General features: G+C 45.0%; 1 protein-coding gene across 5 annotated transcripts in view; it reads left to right on the forward strand.

Annotated features, from left to right (window-relative positions):
* Positions 1–484: 484 nt before the first annotated feature.
* SFXN1 (sideroflexin 1) overlaps positions 485–14,566 on the forward strand; it is a 45,359-nt gene continuing 31,277 nt past the window's right edge. For 2 of the 5 annotated variants that reach the window (XM_036846961.1, XM_036846962.1), the window contains exon 1: positions 485–590. Coding sequence is in view for 2 of the 5 variants with exons in the window: in XM_036846957.1 (XP_036702852.1) it covers positions 873–1,100 (228 nt within the window). In the remaining 3 variants the exon portion in view is untranslated. Of the gene's footprint in view, positions 591–861; positions 1,101–2,434; positions 2,587–14,566 lie in introns of those variants that run through there. The other 3 variants (XM_036846957.1, XM_036846958.1, XM_036846960.1) reach the window with 3 other exon arrangements.

The raw sequence follows: 14,566 nt of genomic DNA on the forward strand, positions 1-14,566 counted from the left end.
TCTGCCTCCACGTCATCTCCTCTACAGCCTATTCACACAGCAGCCAGGATGATGATTCTTGTTTAGACATAAATCAGGTCGTGGCCCTTGTACCACCTAAAATCGCCTTGTAGCCCCAGTGGTGCCAAATTCCACACTTTGGGAAACAATGGTTTGAATGAATGAATGAGAGGATGCTGACTGTATGTAAGACCCTGGGAATTGAGAAATGATCAAGTAAGGGGTCGGTCTCGGGGAAACCAAAATGGGAAACATGGCACGGAGCCCCGCACCACGGTGAGGGTGAACTTGGGAGTTCATGATGGAGCCAGAAGCAAAAGCGCGGGCACAGAGGATCGCGCCGGGACCAGGCGGAGGCTGCTTCCAGAGCGCAGCGACTGCGAGGGCGCGTCCGGGGCCTCCCGCGCGCGGCCGCCGCCCAGCCCAGCCCAGCCGGGCCTCTGGGCTCCGCGCGGGGACGCGCTCTGAGGGCGCGCTCCGGACGGCGGCGGCGCGCAGGGCCGCCGTGGCGGCAGAAGCGCTTCCGGTGGCGGCGGAGGCGGTGTTGAGCGGGTCCCGAGAGCGGCGCGGGCGGTGGCCGGGGGGGAGCGGTGAGTCGTGGGCCGCGGACCCGGGTGCTGTGGGTTGGAAACGCGCAGGGAGCCTGGCGGAGGGGCGCGGGCTGGAGCGGGGGCGCGCTCCCGCGGGCCGGCTGCCGGGAGACACCGGGGCTGGGAGGTCAGAAGCCCCCTCGCCATGCCCGGGACTTCCCGGGCCAGGGGTCCCTGCACCTTGGAGACCCCTGTCATCCCGCTGCCTGAGCTCCCCACCTCCAGCAGCCTGACCTCCTCTGAGCTCCCCCTGAGCCCCCGCGGTGGAGTGGGTCTCCCGGCATGGGAGGGGGCTCACCCATCCACGCCCGCACGCGCCCTGCCACGCTGTCCCCGCGGCCGCGTGACGAAACTCGCCGCGGGGAGGACACCCAAGATGGCTGCCGCGGGGACAGGCCACGGCGGGGACTGGCGCGAGCGATTGCTAGGTGGCCCGGTGGCACCGACCCCCACGCCCCTCCAGCTCCTAGCTCCTGGCTTCTTCTCCTGGCGCAGAGGCGGGGCTCGGAGGTCAGAGACCACCTGGCCCCTGCCCTAGAACTCGCAATCTAGTAAGGAAGAGGAAAGCAGGTAATGGGAACAGGAGTGATCCTGCCCGGACCTTGCATTTCCGTGCTGACCGCCTGAGCTTTCCCACTTGTCACGAGTCTCTGACCTTCTCAGAATGACAATAGCCACAGTGCCTACTAAGAGTTTGCAGGTGATTCAGGTCCATCTACTTTTACATTCCTCCAGCCCCATGAGGTACTTGGCCTTGCCTTCCTAATCCAGATGGGGAAGGAAACTGGGGCTCAGAGAGGTTGTGTAACCTGCCTAAAGTCACACAGTTGGTCATCTGTAGTCTCAGCTTACATGTTACTTCCTCAAAGATGCTCTCCCTTGGCTGTGTTGTTTGAAATTGCCCCTTCATGCACACATCCTTTGTTAGATTACCCCTGTGATTTTTCCTTAAGAGAATTTGTCACCAGGTGAAATTAACTGTTTACTTGCTTGTTTGATTCTCTGCTTGTGATCAGGGCCTCTGTTTGTCTTGCTCATCTGTCTGTTCCCTGCACCAGGGAGACCCTCACTGAATATTTGTTGAGTGCCTGAATGAAAAAGCTCAGCATGAGTGACTTCAGAGCTCGGGCACTTAACCACTCCATGGGCAACTGCCTTCTGAACCCCCATGGCATTTTGGTTTTACTTTTCTCAAAGTCATAATCTCTCTTCTGCCTCATCTTCTAGATTTTTACTTGCGTGTCTCTAGCTTTCCTCTTCCTATGCCCATCCCCAGTTTGCTGAGCTGCTTCCGTGTTCCAGGCACTGTAATAGGTGCAAGGTGGGTATACAGGTAAATAAGGAGACTTCGCAGCTCTTGTGGTGCTGAACTTGCCATATAAGAGCTGTAAGCTGAGAGGGAAATCTGTGAGGATGAGTGGAGGCTCCACCAGGAGGTTCTGGGACCTCAAGCAGCTCCTTTCTCCCCTCAGGACTGCAGGTGTCTAGTTTGCAAAAAATGATGGTGTTTGGAGAGGAGGATATATCGGTTTCTATCCAGCTCTAACATATGATTGCTTTAAGTATGTATTCAAGGGTTTGCTTGAGCAGGCAAGCATTTAATTTAAGTCCCATGGGCTTTCAGGAAAGGGATATCTGTGGTTGCAGTTGTCAGAGAAGAAGCTGTATAGCAAGGGGTAGATGTAACTCAGGATCAGCAAAATATTTAGAATGCTTTTAATATTCTGTAAAAGTTTATGAAGTCCCATGTGGATGAGCATAGAAAGATTTTGTCAGAGGGAGGGGAGCCCTTCTTCCTCCTCACTTCCTGCAAAGGAAGCTGAGAAGACAACCAGAGCAGCAGTGACCCTTAGAGCAGATCCATCATACAACTTCTTTGCTCTCTGATGCTTTAGAATGAAATATGGCATCTACATCCTACTAAGCAAGCCGTGGTTAGATGCATTCGGTTGGAGTATAATTGTGAATGGAACCAACCTTTTGTTTGAGGTTAAAGGTAAGAAATCAGCACTAAGTCATTTTTTTAAAAGGCTGACTCTTGCCTAGACAGTGAAAAATTATTGTCAGAATACATATCAAACCTATAATTATACAAAGTTCAAAGTTATTAAGTTTTTAGTTAACTACTATTACTTTGTGAAATAGTTTCATACACAGTATATATAATCTGTTACTTGATTCTTTAAAGTAGATGGGAAAATATTCAACTGAATATGTCCAAAATACTACAGTTCGGGAGTACTTTATTATTTTTACAGGCTGATACCACCATCTCAAATAAAAACTAATAGAATTTTTTTTTTAAAAAATGGATAAGAGCTTCACTCATCATAAGAAATAGATTAAGAAACCCAAAGTTGATCTTGAGGTTCACCAGAATATGAACAATGATTGTATTGTTACCTGGGTGTTTTAAAGTTCATAGAAGAATGGGATCTGCCTTGTGGATGGGGAGGTGGAGGCAGGGAGTATGGTGGCAGGGAGACAGACAGAAGGCAGTCATTCCCCATGGCTTCCTGATTCTACACAGGCCCCATGTCTCCATGCAGACCTGTCCCTGGAATAGAGGAGAGTATGCAACAGAAAGCCATTGCTGAGTGGAAATGCCCTTTGAAAGAATCTACTTCTTAGCACAGGATTCAACTTTCTGATCTATAATTTGATCTCTTGTGTGGCCATGCCCATAAGAAAGGAATGCTGCGTGTGGATGACCAGCACAAAGCCAAATTAGGAAATGTGCTCCTTCAGTGAACGTGATTGCCCTTGCCAGACACATCACTTCTGGCCCCGCAAGGGTCAGAAGTGGGGTATAAAGTCAGGCCGAACTGCCTTCTTGGGCATGGCACTTGATTTCTCTGAGTAACTCTGCAAAATAGGGGGAGATTTCTTAGAGAGCTGAAGTGAGAATTTAGCAGTCTAGTGACACATGGAACACCCTGTGTCTGGCACACAGTGGACGCTCAGCCATGTCCCCCTACGGTGACTTTGATAGGGTATATCACACCCCTCTGGCCCTAACTAAATAAACCAAGAGCAACCAGACTCTTTTCCAACTCTTTCAAATGCAGTAAACAACTGCATTATGTTAGTTAAAACATAACTAACAATAAGTTTCCAGTTTAATAATTTAATTATCGTTGTTAATCTTTAGCCAGGGTTAAAGGTCTTTCTTACCAAGTCCCTGAGAAAGCACATTCCCTGCTAGTTTGTCTTCTGTGAAGTTTTGGAAAATTCCTCTTTTTTTCCAGTAGCTAAGCATTTTCTTGGCATGTAGCTAAAAGTTTGAAATAAAGCTTATCTCAGAGAAAAGTCATTTTTCTTAGGCATCGTCTTCAGGAAGCTCAGGAAGCCAAGTGCCATTCCATTCCCCACCCTCCCCCCACCACCAACCCCACCAGTACTACCAGCCACTATGTTTCTGGGCAGGACTTGAGCCAATGAGGGCAGGAGATTCCTTGCGTGGAGAATGACATGTTAGTAATGACCCTACCTTTGTTTAGCCCTTTACACTTAATAAAGGTCAATAAAGCCCTCTTGCACACCTCAGTTTCCTGATTCTTCCCACTGTGTCAGCCAACTCTCATCTCCATCTTACAGACGAGAAAACTGAGGCTGAGAGCGGTGAGGTGACTCACCCAGTGACATGCTTAGAAAGGAAGAGGCAGAGTCAGGACTCTAATCCACATTGCAGTGGTTCAAGTCCAGTTCTCATTCCGTGGGTTGTCAGCGTAGGTACTCAGCGGACCAGGCTACAGGGCAGGGAGCCTTTCTCGACAGGACTCAACCAGCAACCGGCCTGAGTGGCCATGGGGTCATCTAAATATTTATATTGCCCCTGAAAGAGGGTAAGAATCTTTCCTTAGCTGGTAGGGCATTTGGTTATTTATTTATAAGTTTTATATTCTTTCCCACATAGTGTTTCCCAAACTTAGCTAATCATAGGATACCCCTGGTGTATTTTTTTTTTTTAATTTTTTTTATTTAGTTGTGCTGGGTCTTAGTTGCTGCATGTGGGCTTCTTAGTTGGGGCATGTGAACTCTTAGTTGAAGCATGCATGTGGGATCTAGTTCCCTGGCCAGGGATCGAACTCCGGCCCCCTGCATTGGGAGTGCAGGGTCTTAGCCACTGCGCCACCAGGGAAGTCCCCCCCCCCTGGTGTATTTCTTAAAGATCGCCTTCCTAGGCTCCACTCCCCGCTTTACTGAATCAGGATTTCCAGGAAGCTGCTTTCCAGGTCAGAACCACCTCCCCAGGGAGCAGGGATTCTGGAGCCAGGTAATAAAACGTCACACTCCAGCAGCACCGCTTCCTTGAGCAAGCTCATTAACCACCCTTGTAACCAAACCGTTATGAGGGTTACATGGGGTAATATAAGGCAGACTCTTATGATAAGTGGTTATTAAACATTAGTGTTATTATTAAGCAGCATCCTAATTTTGCTGATAAAGATGCAGAAACTTGGGGCAGTGGAATAATGTGTACAAGGTCACAGAGTCGTCGGTGGAGCTGACATTTGAACTCAGGTCTGTTGCCTCCACAAGCATAAGCCCCTAACCACTACACACCCCTTCCCTCATCACCTCCATCGGAGGATTCCAGGTTACAGGGCAGTTAGGGAGGTGCGGCTTGGAGCCAGAAATTCAAGTTCCACTAACCAACTGGTTCAGTAAACTTATTTGGAAATGAAACTGATCACCGTTGTCTAATTGGAACAGACTGTTTACCAGCCATGAAGGCTTTTATATGTGGTGGGAAGCGGTCCTGGGCCTCTGAGTCAGGGGGTGGTCCTCGCCCTTGCATAGCTGTGCACTGACTGTGTAACATCTAACCTAAAAGGGAGGCAGTATTGCCCTCCCAGAATTGGTGATGAAGGTTGTGATATAACTTAGATAATGACTTGAAAAAAGCTGGAGTTAAGTACCATTTCCGGTAGGCCTATAATGTGTAATACAGTATTATGACTAGAGAATCTTGGTCATGGCACTCATTTTGGCTTTAAAAGCTTATAAATTCTGTGACTGAGTTATCGTGGATGTTAAAGCAGGTTTACTTCATTGAAATAATGGATATTTTTGAAAAGTGTGTACAGATTTGGATATGAGAATCATTCATATCACAGTCTTCAGTAAGGTTTACCCAGGTTAGTAATCTGATAACTCAGTTGAAGACTGCATGGACAGAGGTGGGTGAGGTCCATGCATAATAAGCTCTATATGAGAAGGGTGTCTATAAGCACGTTTGGGGAAATTTAGGCTCTATTCATTAGAATGTGTTTGCTTTTCAGTTTATTTACTGCATGTTGGGTCTTTCCAAATCCAGGGCCAAGCCAGCGCTGGGTATAGGAGAGGCCTTCAGTGCATATTGAATGCATATATTAATTTTGTTCATGAATGAATGAATAAAGAAAACTTGGAGAAATTCATTTTGATGAGTTTTGATGAGGCTTCATGATACTATATTTACCCAAAACCTTAGCCAAGAGATTGAATTTTAACAGGATTTTTTTCCCCTCTAGGAGATTATTTCTATCCCCTTTGAGGGGTTAATTAATGTATTAACATATATAATATGTAAAATAATATCTTTAGGAATGACTCATTTAAATGCAATCTAATGCTATAATTATTAATGGCCCCAGATAGCTATCATTCTTAGTTTATTGATTTTGTCTTCAGGTAACAAAGCCTTGACTTTATTTCTTAGCATAAGTGATGTCAGTCACTACAGAAATTTTTTTTGAATCCCACTTTTTTTCTCATACAAAAAAATATTTTCATACCTTTAAAACCCAAATTTTTCTTTGAAATCATTCATTTAAAAAAAAGATTCTTAAGTCAGAATTAACACCTCAGTTGGCCAAGTGTCAAAAAGCAACATTTTAACTATTTAAATATACAGAGACCTCCTTTCACAGGTCGGTTCCCGTTAACGCCTCTGTTCCAGAATCTTCCAACCTCCTTTGCTTCTCTACACCCCCTATTCCATCATTTCTTCAGGTCATGGAAACTGAGTTTGTTGAACATCAGAAATCTACTCATATGATTATGTGTAAACCATAACATTGCACAGTTGGCCATCTGCAGCTAGCTGGTCACTGGTTAGTAAATTTCTCCTTGGGAAGCTCTTCACTCAATCTATGTGTAGCTGTGATATTTCTACCTTTCCTGTCTCTCCTTCTATAGCCTCTCTAAATTTCTGAAGATATTTCTGCCCTTCTGCATAACTGTCAAAGCCTCAGATAGACGTGGCAGAGGGAAGATCCTCCCACTGATGTCTTCTAAGTCCGTCCATGGCATCTTTCACTTGCATGACTTGTAAAGCTGATAAACTCGCACATTCTTGAACACATTGGTGTCCCGTGCAGTCTGTCCCTTGGAGGTGTGGCATTTTCCCTTATCCCTGCCACCCCTGAAATTGGATGATATATACATATATGTTTGTATATATACATATATATATACCTTGTTCTCTGAAGCTTTCTTTTGAGCCGTTGTGGCTTCGCAATCATCCGCATGGTCCCCAGTATCATCACTAGGGCTGTGCAGCAGAATGACTTACCCAGTCTACTTTGCAGAAGTTCTTAGCTGAGAAGCACTTGTTCTAAACCGTCACCATACATTGTCATGAAATACTGTCAGAACCGCGTGGTCAGTGGTGCTTAAGAACTCTCTGGAAAGGTATCTGATCTTTGACCAATGCCAACCTTGGTGAGGAGACAGAGAGGAAAGTCCAGGAACCACAAGTTCAGGGATGGCTGTGCTCTTCATGCATAAACCAGACAGTGGGGAAACCAAATCCGTTTCTTCCCCTACCACCCCTGGGACTTCGCTTCCTTCCCACGAAGGTGCCCCGCGGTGGCCCCAGCCCCACGGCCTGGCCCGCTGGTCGGTACCGAGCGTGTGGGGTGGATGACCCCAAAGTGCAGACCCCGGCAGCCGGTGGGCGCCCTGGATGCTGCAGGTCGCCGACCAAGTGACCAGCCCACCAAGCCCTGGCGATGAGGCAGGTAGGAAGGCGATGTGCCCCAGGGACCCCCGCGTAGCGGCCAAGGCCATGGGGGTGCCTTGGCCCCGGAGGCCGCTACTGGATCAGGAGCCCCAGCCGTGGCCCCCTGCCTCTTGGCCGGATGTGCAGAGCTGCTCCCGGGTCCACAACTGGAGGGAGACCAGTGTCCAGGGCAGCAGCGCCTGGATGCACTGGTTTTTTAGTGCAAAATAAGAAATAATTGTTTTGAAAACTGGACCCCTAGTTATAGAAACTGGTTATTTATTTAGAGTGGGGAAGAAAGTGAAAACTGTTCCTGGGCTTGAAGGTTGGTGTGTGAAAATGCTTGTCTAATTGGAACATGGGAGTCCTAGTCAATAATTAAAATTTTATCTGGTTTGAGATCAGCTGTCTTTGTAAGAATGTTCATATGGCATTCCTGATTAGCCTTATGGTTTTGAAATTGGTGGGGGCAGGACAGGTTCTCAAGTCTAGTTGGTATTTCTTATGCCAGTATAGAGTTCTACTAAAATCCTTTTTAAAATTTTTTATTTATTTATTCTTATTGAAGTTTAGTTGATTTACAATGTTGTGTTAGTTTCAGGTGTACAGTAAAGTGATTCAGATATATATATATATATGTATGTTCTTTTTCAGATTCTTTTCCCATATAGGTTATTACAAAATTCCAAGTATAGTTCCCTGTGCTATACACACAGGGAACTATAGGTGTAGGTCCTTGTTGTTTATTTTATATATAGTAGTGTATATATGTTACTCCCAAATTCCTAATTTATCCCTCCCCCGCCCCCCACCTCCTTTCCCCTTTGGTAACCGTAAGTTTGTTTTCTAAATGAACTTATTTACAAAATAAAATCCTTTTAAATAGGGAAAAAGAGTGCTGAATTAGTAGCCTATTGCTATTTAGCATATTACCACAAATGTACCTTAAGACAAAACAACTATGTGTTAGCTTACTGTTCTGAAGTCAGAAGCCGACAGTGGTTCTGTATTGCTTCTGGAGGCTCCGAGGGAGAATCTGTTTCCCTGCTGTTTCCAGCTTCCAGAGGCTGTGCACCTGCCTTGGCTCGTGGCCCTGCATCACTCCAAATCTGCTTGTCCCTTGTCACATCTACTTCTCTGACTCTGCCTCTCCTGCCTGCCTCTTTCTCTTATAAGGACCCTTGTGATTATCAGGCCCCCCTAAGTAATCCAAGGTGGTTTCCTAGTCTCAAGAGCCTTAACTTAATCATACCAGCAACCCCCTTTGCCGCGTAAGGTTATCTATTCAGAGTCTGTGGCGGTTGGGAGGTGGACATCTTTGGGCGGGCACGATTCTGCCTACCCCAAGTCTATACAAAGTGGATCAGTATGAGTGTTCAGTGTTGGGGTGTTGGTGGGCTTGGCCTGTAGTCTGATGATAAGCCTGCTTCCTCCCTTGCCGGGGAGATAAGGGGGTAGCTGTGAGTGACATCTCAGAATCTTACTTTCCTCTTCTGTGAAATGTGCATAATATGCGTAAAGCACAGCGTTGTGAAAACTGACATAGACTATTCTGCCACTGGCACATAGTAGGGGCTTGCACTCTTAGGCAAGCATCCAGCCCAGTTCCTTGTATGTAATAGAAACTCCGAAAATGTGGGGTTTCCTTTCCCCATCTGTCTCCTTTTTCTTTGCCTTTTTAAGAAGCGACTTTGTACACACTACTCTATATAAAATAGATAAATAACAAGGTCCTACTGTATAGCACAGGGAACTGTATTCAATATCTTATAATAACCTATAATGGAAAAGAATCTGAAAAAGAATACAGACACACATACACACACACACACACACATACACACATACATACATACGTAGGTATGTATATATATATCTGAATCACTTTGCTTTACACCAGAAACTAACGCAACATTGTAAATCGACTGTACTTCAATTAAAAACAAAAAAGAGACTTTGTGAGGCCTCCACAGCATTCTTCTCACGTATACTATGGAGGCACCAAAGGGTTAGCGTAGCACAGAGCTTCGTGGTGTGAGTAGAGCTGTTTTTATTTAAAGGAAAGAAGGAGGGCTTCAAAGATACCAATTCTGTGCAGACATTAATTGCTGTACTTTGGCGGGGGGGAGGGGAATAGCTAACAGAGAGTAATAGAGTAGAAAGAGTGAACTTTCTGACCAGTGCTCAGGAGTCCAGTCTGGCTTTGCGTCCTCGCCCACTGCCTTCTGCCACCAGCACCAGGAGCACGCCCTGGACAAGTTATTTCCCCCCTGTGTGCCTCTGTTTCCTATATGATGAGAACATTGGGTGGATTATTTTTAAGATCTTCTCCAGGTCTTATGCAGTAGAACATTTTTATTTTATGAAGCACCATGTTGTAAAACCAGATCATGTTTTCAACAGCTTGACCTAAAGTTTGCCCTATATTTAACAAATTGGAGATGGTTTGTCATTAAGAACTAGAATTCTGTGAAAGCTACATTTTAATTTTTTGTTCGTGCTATTGTTATATATATTAAGTGTGAAGGGGAAATAGTGAGAATTATACTTCAAAAGGAAGATAGATTGCTTGGTACTCAATTTTATGAGAAAAAATCAGTATCAGATATCCACTGGGAAGCATTGCAGATTGCTCAGGCCTGGGGGAAGGCATAGGCAGCACAGAGAAAGATGCAGGGAAGGAAACAGCTCCCAGCTTCATGTAGAGTCACAGCCTGGTGCCCAGAGAGCTGGAGGTCCAGACCCAGAGCACCTGCAGAATCACATGCCCAGCCTTATGTTAGACCTTCTAGGTCTGAATCTCTAGAAGGGGGATAGTATTTGTCTTTTTCAGAAGCTCTCCAGGTGATTTCAATGCGTTCTGTTGGTTAGGAATCACCAGTCAGTGCCGGTGACTTTGCAGGAATAAACAGTGCCCCAAAGAGGGGGCATTTAATGTGCTGTGCATTCACTCCCTACTTGCCATCACCATTGCTAAGAATTTTTAGAATTTGCCAAGATAACCATCTTTGCAGTGTTCCCATTCCCTAGATGGCCCTTCAGGAGTTGTATCCCCCTCTTCACTAGCCCAAGATGGGAGTAACCAACTACCAAGGTGTTCTTCCTTTTGGCCGATGGGACTACCAATAGACTCACTTCACCTGTCCTCCAGGACACCACACTCTGCTGAGTTCCTACCCACTGGTCACTCTTTCTCAGCCTCCTTTGCTATAACTTAGTCTTTCCTGACCTCTTAACATTGGAGGTCTTGGATCTCTTCTCTGTTTACATTCACATGCCTGTTGCTCTCCCATTGCATGAGTTTCAGTCGTCTCTGCTCACAGATGAAAATCTGCAGACTAAATGTCTCCTCTGAACTCTGGACTCTTGTATGCAACTGCCTCCTGGACATCTCCACTTGGAAGTCCCCTAGGCATCACAAACTCCATCCATCCAAACCTGAACTTGCTGTTTGATCCCTGACACCGGCTCCTCCTCCAGTCAAACATCTTAGGAGTCATGCCTTTTCTTTCTCTCACACCCCACAACCAAGATTTCAGGAAATCCTGTTGGCTCCATCAACAAAATATCCAGAACGTCAGCACTTCTTGCCCCTCCTTGCTACCACCTGTGCCACCATCAGCCCTCTCCTGGATGCCTGCAGGAGCTTTACAATTGCTCTTCCTGCCTCCACTCTTATAGCGCCACTGCATTCTCCACACAGCAGCCAGAGAGATCCTTTTCAGTTGTAAGTCAGATCATTTTAGTCCTCTGATTGGAACCCACCAATGACTCCCATTTCCCTCAGGGTAAAATGCAAAGGCCTCACGATGGCCACGAGGCGCCAAACAGTGTGATTCCAACTAAACCCCTCCCCATACCTCTCTGACCCCTCATCTCCTGTCTCCTTCCCTCTTCCTCTCTCCACCCCAGTTGCATGCCTTCTTGCTGTTCTTTGAAGACACCTGCTTCGGGGTCTTTGCAATGTCTGTTCCTTCTCCCTGGAATGCTGTTCCCCTGGATACGCACATGATTCAGTTCCTTACTTCTTTTTGATCTTGCTCCATTGTTATTTTCTCAGTGAGGCCTACCCCGACTGCCTTGTTTAAAAATGCAGTCTGTCCTCATGATGCTTCCCATTGTGATTCTTCCCCAAACCATTTATTACCTTCTAATATAGTGTATACTTGGCTTACCTTGCTTATTGTCTGTCTACCCTTCCGTTGCCAACACCCAACATCAGCTCCACCAAGGCAGGAATTTTTGTCTTTTGTTCACTGATTTAGCCCAAGAATCTGTCACATGGTGGGTGCCCAGTCAGTGAACACTAAAGGTAGGAGCACTTTCTAGACCTTAAAGAAAAAACAAAGCTAAAAGTTTTGTCCTGGTCAGAATTTCATCTGTTCTGTATTTAATCTGTGATCTACTAGAGGGTAGGAATTATACCTTCTAGTGGTCCATTCAAAAACAGAAGTGAGTTAGACCAGATTATCTGTCTTTTCTAGTTACATGATTATATGTAGCATTTATTTGGTGACGTTTAAGTATAGAAACAAATTGTGATCTATACGCCTAAGTGTAAATTCAAATTATGACCCTTGGACGAGGCCAGTGTCCTCATATTGGGGAAAATACAGAAATTGGGGGTAAGCATTTAGGAACTTTCATAACAATATGATAGAGTTCTAGTATATCTGCTGAACCTAATAATAAAAAATGGGGGCTTTTATATGTGTCCCACTTTTTTATTTCATTTTTTCAAAATTTATTTTTAATATAGTTTACAAAAGTATTGGTTCATGATGGGACTAGAAATTAGAACAACCAAAGCAGGTCCTTCACCGCACATAGTTGAAGAGGCACTAATCAAATGGATGCCAGGGCTGACTTAGGAAGCTGGAGTAAAAAAAAAGCTTGAAACCTTCTGGACCTTTATGAATCGTCTCATAGATCTTCAGATTGTCCTCTCCTATAGTGATTTTCAACTTTTTTCTTTTTTGCTTTTTCTTCCCCCCCGCAAGCATTAGAACCCTCCCTTTAAATGATCATTGCCATAAATCCCAGATGTGGAGAGCAGATGAAAGCAGACCTGCTCTAGTTGACTATAAACTCAGGGCCTCAGAACCCACCTGCTTGAATCCCCTCCACTCCCTGCAGGTCACTAACATGCCTCAGCAGAGCCCTAGGTCCCTGCACACAAGTCTGAAAACTGTTCTCCTGGATGGGAATTAGAGTTTTTGTTTTACTTTTTGTATGTTTTATAAATAATACATTTGATACATTCTTATTCAAAATTGAGACATTTCTTCATACAATGACACAGCTCTTTGAAGTGCATTATATCCTTACATCCCTGGACTTGACGTTCATGACTTAGAGGTGTCCTAATTTGAAATTCAGACACTTCTCTTATCATAGCCCAGCTGACTGAAAACCAGCAGGGACAAACCTTAAACAAAGTCATGTGTATTTCAATGAGGGAGACCACACACTGGAGGAACTGGGAGTGTCTCACCAACAAAAGAAAAGATAGGTTTTTCAGAGCATCTTGGAGAATGGTGGAACTTAGGGAAGTTTAATGAAGCAATATTTTGATTGGCTCAAAGCAGGGCTGGGTGTAAAGATCTGAACTGTGAAGTAGCCCATGACCTGGAAACTACAAAGCTTCCTTGGAAACTACAGAGTTAAGAAATACATGGAAGGGACTTCCCTGGTGGTGCAGTGGTTAAGAATCCTCCTGCCAATGCAGGGGACACAAGTTCAAGCCCTGGTCCGGGAAGATTCCACATGCTGTGGAGCAACTAAGCCCGTGCGCCACAACTACTGAGCCTGTGCTCTAGAGCCCGCAAGGCACAACTGCTGAGCCTGCCTGCCACAACTGCTGAAGCCCATGCACGGAGAACCCATGCTCCGCAACAAAGAGAAGCCACCGCAATGAGAAGCCCATGCACCACAAGGAAGAGTAGCCCCCGCTCGCCACAACTAGAGAAAGCCTGTGTGCAGCAACGAAAGCCCAACGCAGCCAAAAAAATAATACTAATAAATTAATTTTTTTTAAAAAGAAAAAAGACATGGAATGTTGTGTCCAGAAACTCCCTAATCTGAAACTCCGCACCTGGGCTGGAAATCCAGGCTCCTTTTCTGTGTCAAAAGTGGGATGATTCACTCTTCCTAGTATGATTTCAAACAGCAAAGTTTCTGACAGTCTGTGATTGTGGAAAACAAGGTTTCTCAATGAGATAAGAAAGCAGTGGTCACCCAAAGAAGGGGGTTGTTATGACACCTTTTAGCTTCAGTGTGACCTTGGGAGAAATATGGTTTCCTGTCAGCTTTGCAGCTGACTCTATCTGTGTTTGTCATCCCAGCCTGCTTTATGAATAATGGGGCTGATTTTTACTTTCTTACTCTCACTGACCAGCTGTTTTACATATACTAGATTCCTGACATCTCTGGGCCTAACATGCTTGATTTTGATCCAGTGGGCCGTGAAATGTGTTAATTTGAGATTCTGATAAAGTTCAAATGACAGGCATCTGCACCTGACATCTTAACACACCTATGATCTAGTGAAGCACTGAAAAATAACTTAATGAAAAATACCTGGAAAAGAAAGCCACTATAAGAACCAATATTAGAAATATAGAAAGAGGAAAGAGGTATGAGAAAGCAATGGTTTGAAACCTTAATAGTGATAAGATCCTTTGACCTGCTAATATCACATAGATCTAGTTTAAGGAAGTCACCAGTTGTGAGGAAAAAAATTAATAGACAAGGATACAGTATTATTTTTCATGGTGAAAAACTGAAAATAACATAAAGGTTGAAGGTGTTGCTAAATACCTGAAATGAATATTTAGTGCCGTAGGGAGTGCTCATGAAATAAGTACAGCAGGAAACAATCAGGATATTAAAATATAGAGTATGATATCAACTTTATTTTTTTAGTTAGAGGGTAATATGTGTAGAAAATGTCTGCAAGGAAATATATCAAAACATCAACAATGGTTAT

Source organism: Balaenoptera musculus, chromosome 3 (assembly GCF_009873245.2).
Source record: "Balaenoptera musculus isolate JJ_BM4_2016_0621 chromosome 3, mBalMus1.pri.v3, whole genome shotgun sequence".
NCBI lineage: Eukaryota > Metazoa > Chordata > Mammalia > Artiodactyla > Balaenopteridae > Balaenoptera > Balaenoptera musculus.